The following is a 3,152-nucleotide window of genomic DNA, read 5'->3' on the forward strand; positions in this document are numbered from 1 at the left end:
GCTTAGGAACACGGAGGCAAAGAACTCGTTGAGGAGTTCAGCCTTGTGCCCCCGTCCGGCACCAATTGTTTCTGCCCATTTAGCAGGGGTCCTATTCCACCCTGGGCCTTCCTTTTACTCCCTATATATCTAAAAAACAATTTCTTGTTGTCCTTTACTTGGGTTGCCATCCTCAGCTCCATGGTAGCTTTGGTCTAACTGCCTCCCTACAAGCGCGAGCAGAGGAGGTATATTCGATAGCAAACGTTGCCAGAGGGCCACTGGGCATGGCAGCTGGGATTGCCTTCCGCGTGGCGCTCTGCCTCAGCACTGTGCCCTTGATGGCAATGCTGGCTTTCTCCCCCGTGGGGTTCGGTGGTTCCCTGGCAGGCGGTGTGACCAGCGCAGCAGCGATGATGACCTACATCGCGCAGAGTCGAGTCAAGCAGGAGTTCAACTGGCTCATGGACCGGTGTGAGGACGAGGTGCAGCTAACCCAGCGGTACGTGGGGCTCCTCTCCATCTGGGTACAAGAGACCGCTGAAGATAATATCGACAGTGACCTGCGGCTTGTGATCTCGCAGGTGGAGGCAGGAGCAGGGTGCGCTGTTCTCAACCCCACGAGGATGGCCACAGCTGCAAACTGGCTGGAGTGCACCAGCTGCCTTGAAAGTTTCGTGGGATCTGCCACGCACACGCTTACATTCCTCACACTAGGCCTGCACCTCCTCTCTGTAGCCAAGCCCAGCACGGAGGTCCTCAAACGCACCCAAGCATTGCTGGCGGCCAAGGTCGAAGAGGCAGCCGCCAAACTGGAGGAAGTGATTGACCGAGTCAACAAGATGCAGGAGATGCTGGCTGAATGAAGACAAGAGACGCTGAAAATCACAGACAAATAACGGGCCCAAGGCCGTGAGGGGCAGAGCATCACCCAAAACCTCAGCCCGTGTCAACAGCACCCAAGACTTTGCATGATCGTGTGCTTATGACTAGAATGGCTGATGTATCGGGCCTCAAATTAGGCCTTCGATTGCTTAGTTACTGCTAGTGTCTGATGAACTTTTCAGCTGCGCAAATTATAGCTCTGCCCTGCAACGCTGGGTTGGAATCACCGGGCCGCGGCGCTGGTGCCAGGCACAGGCTGCAAGGGTGCAGCGGGCAGCGAGTCGGTGTAGGACAGCCAAGGGTCAGGGGCAAGGACCGGTGCTGGGGCACTTGGGGGCTGTCCTGGGAGCCATGGACCCAGCGACAACGTCCTGGGGCAAGTGCTGGAGCAGCTGCGTTGGGGCCGTGCGCTGCTTGACCCCTTGTTTGCAAACAGGGAAGAATTGGTGGCCCTGGGGGGCCTGCCCTCGGGTGCCTGCTCGGCTCCGCCGGCCTCCACGTGTTTCCCCTCTGCTTCCTCTGCCCCCAGCTGGGGCAGGAGGAGGAGGAGGGCAGCTGTGCCATAGAGGAAGGCCCCATGTCTCCAGGGGAAGCCATGTGCATGCTGGTGAAAGCCGGGGTGACGGCTGAAGCCGAGGCTGGTGGAAAAGACCGAGAGCCCGAGCACTGCTGGTGGCTGGATGCCGTGTGAGTGCCACGGCCGAGACTGTCTCTCCGTGGCGGGGCAGAGCCACCTTCCACACTCCTGCCACCACCAGTGTCCCCGCGCCGGGGGATAAAGCAATGCACCCAGCTCTGCCGTCCGCGTGGCCTTTCTGCGTCCCCCAGGGCAGGGGATCGCCGGGTCCCTGCCACCCCCCCAGAGCTCACCAGCGTGATGCCGTTGGCTTACTGCCCCTTCCCCAGTTCCCCCAGTTTAGACCAGGCTTCAAACCAGTTCAGCCAGGCTTGTGTGACCCCTTGAATGGAGCCTGCTGTGGGGGCCGGGGGTGATGGAAGCTGCTCTCACCCGCATGAGGCTCAGGCCCCCGTCACCCGGAGGCTTCCCTTTCTTCGCAGCCCCGGGCAAGGCAGCCGCCAGCCACTGAGCACGGGGGCCAGGGGTGCTGCGAGGCCCAGGCACGTTTGCACACCCAGCAGTGCTTGGAGGAGCTGGTAGCACCCCAGGGAACTGTGGCACCCCACTTCAGCATTGCCAGGCTGGATGAGGAGCTTGAGTTTGCTGGAAAAGCTCCCAGCAGGCCCGAACTGCTGGGGTGAGAGGACGAGTCCTTGAGCTGCCTGGTTCCAGGGTCCCAATCCAGCCACATGCCTCTGACTGCAGGTGTGGGCCCGGTGCCACGTAGGGGGAGCAGGGGGGCCGGCCACGCCTGGGGGGGACCCCTGGGAGGGCAGGAAGGTGCAGTGGGGAACTGGACTAATACCATCCCGAGGAAAGGGGCTTGTCCCTAGGCTGGGAGCTATCCTGCACACAGCGCTGCCCGGCCTCTGCCAGGGTGCTGGGCCCTGCTCTATGGTGTGGCGGCTTGCAGGCCCTTGAAAGGATCCCCCAGTGCGTGGGGGGCTGCGAATCACCCTCTTTCCTAATTAATGCTCTTCAGCAGCTCCCCAACGCCACCTCCCTGCCTTCTGTTTGCTGGCTGCTCCTCATCTATTGCTCCCATTTCACAGCCCAGCAGACTGGTGCTGGCGCTTGTAGTTCCTTTTGAGCTGGAGGAAGCCGTGTTGTGTCCCACACGATGAGGCATCGCGCTGTTTGCACCTCCCTTGTCACGGTCCCAGATCCGCTGGGCGGCTGGCCGAGCTGGCAGGGACTCTCGGACACCACTGGACAGGTTGGACAAGTGGGCAGAAAACAACACAATGCAGTTCAACAAGGAGAAATGCAAAGTGCTGCACCTAGGGAGGAGAAATGTCCGGCACACCTACAGCCTAGGGACTGACCTGCTGGGTGGCACGGAAGTGGAAAGGGATCTGGGAGTCCTAGTGGACGCCAAGATGAACATGAGCCGGCAGTGTGACGAAGCCATCAGAAAAGCCAATGGCACTTTATCGTGCATCAGCAGATGCATGACGAATAGGTCCAAGGAGGTGATACTTCCCCTCTATCGGGCGCTGGTCAGACCGCAGTTGGAGTACCGCGTGCAATTCTGGGCGCCGCAATTCAAGAGGGATGCGGATAACCTGGAGAGGGTCCAGAGAAGGGCCACTCGTATGATTAAGGGCCGGCAGACCAAGCCCTACGAGGAGAGACTGGGGCACCTGGACCTCTTCAGCCTCCGCAAGAG

The 3,152-nt window shown here is 60.5% G+C and overlaps 1 protein-coding gene across 1 annotated transcript in view; it reads left to right on the forward strand.

Annotated features, from left to right (window-relative positions):
- LOC112548547 overlaps window positions 1-845 on the forward strand; it is a 4,109-nt gene extending 3,264 nt beyond the window's left edge. Inside the window, exon 3 of the mRNA XM_025194631.1 lies at window positions 235-845. Coding sequence (XP_025050416.1) covers window positions 235-845 — 611 coding nt within the window. The remainder of the gene's footprint in view (window positions 1-234) is intronic.
- Window positions 846-3,152: the final 2,307 nt, after the last annotated feature.

This window comes from Alligator sinensis, unplaced genomic scaffold (assembly GCF_000455745.1).
Source record: "Alligator sinensis unplaced genomic scaffold, ASM45574v1 scaffold821_1, whole genome shotgun sequence".
NCBI classification, from domain to species: Eukaryota; Metazoa; Chordata; order Crocodylia; family Alligatoridae; genus Alligator; species Alligator sinensis.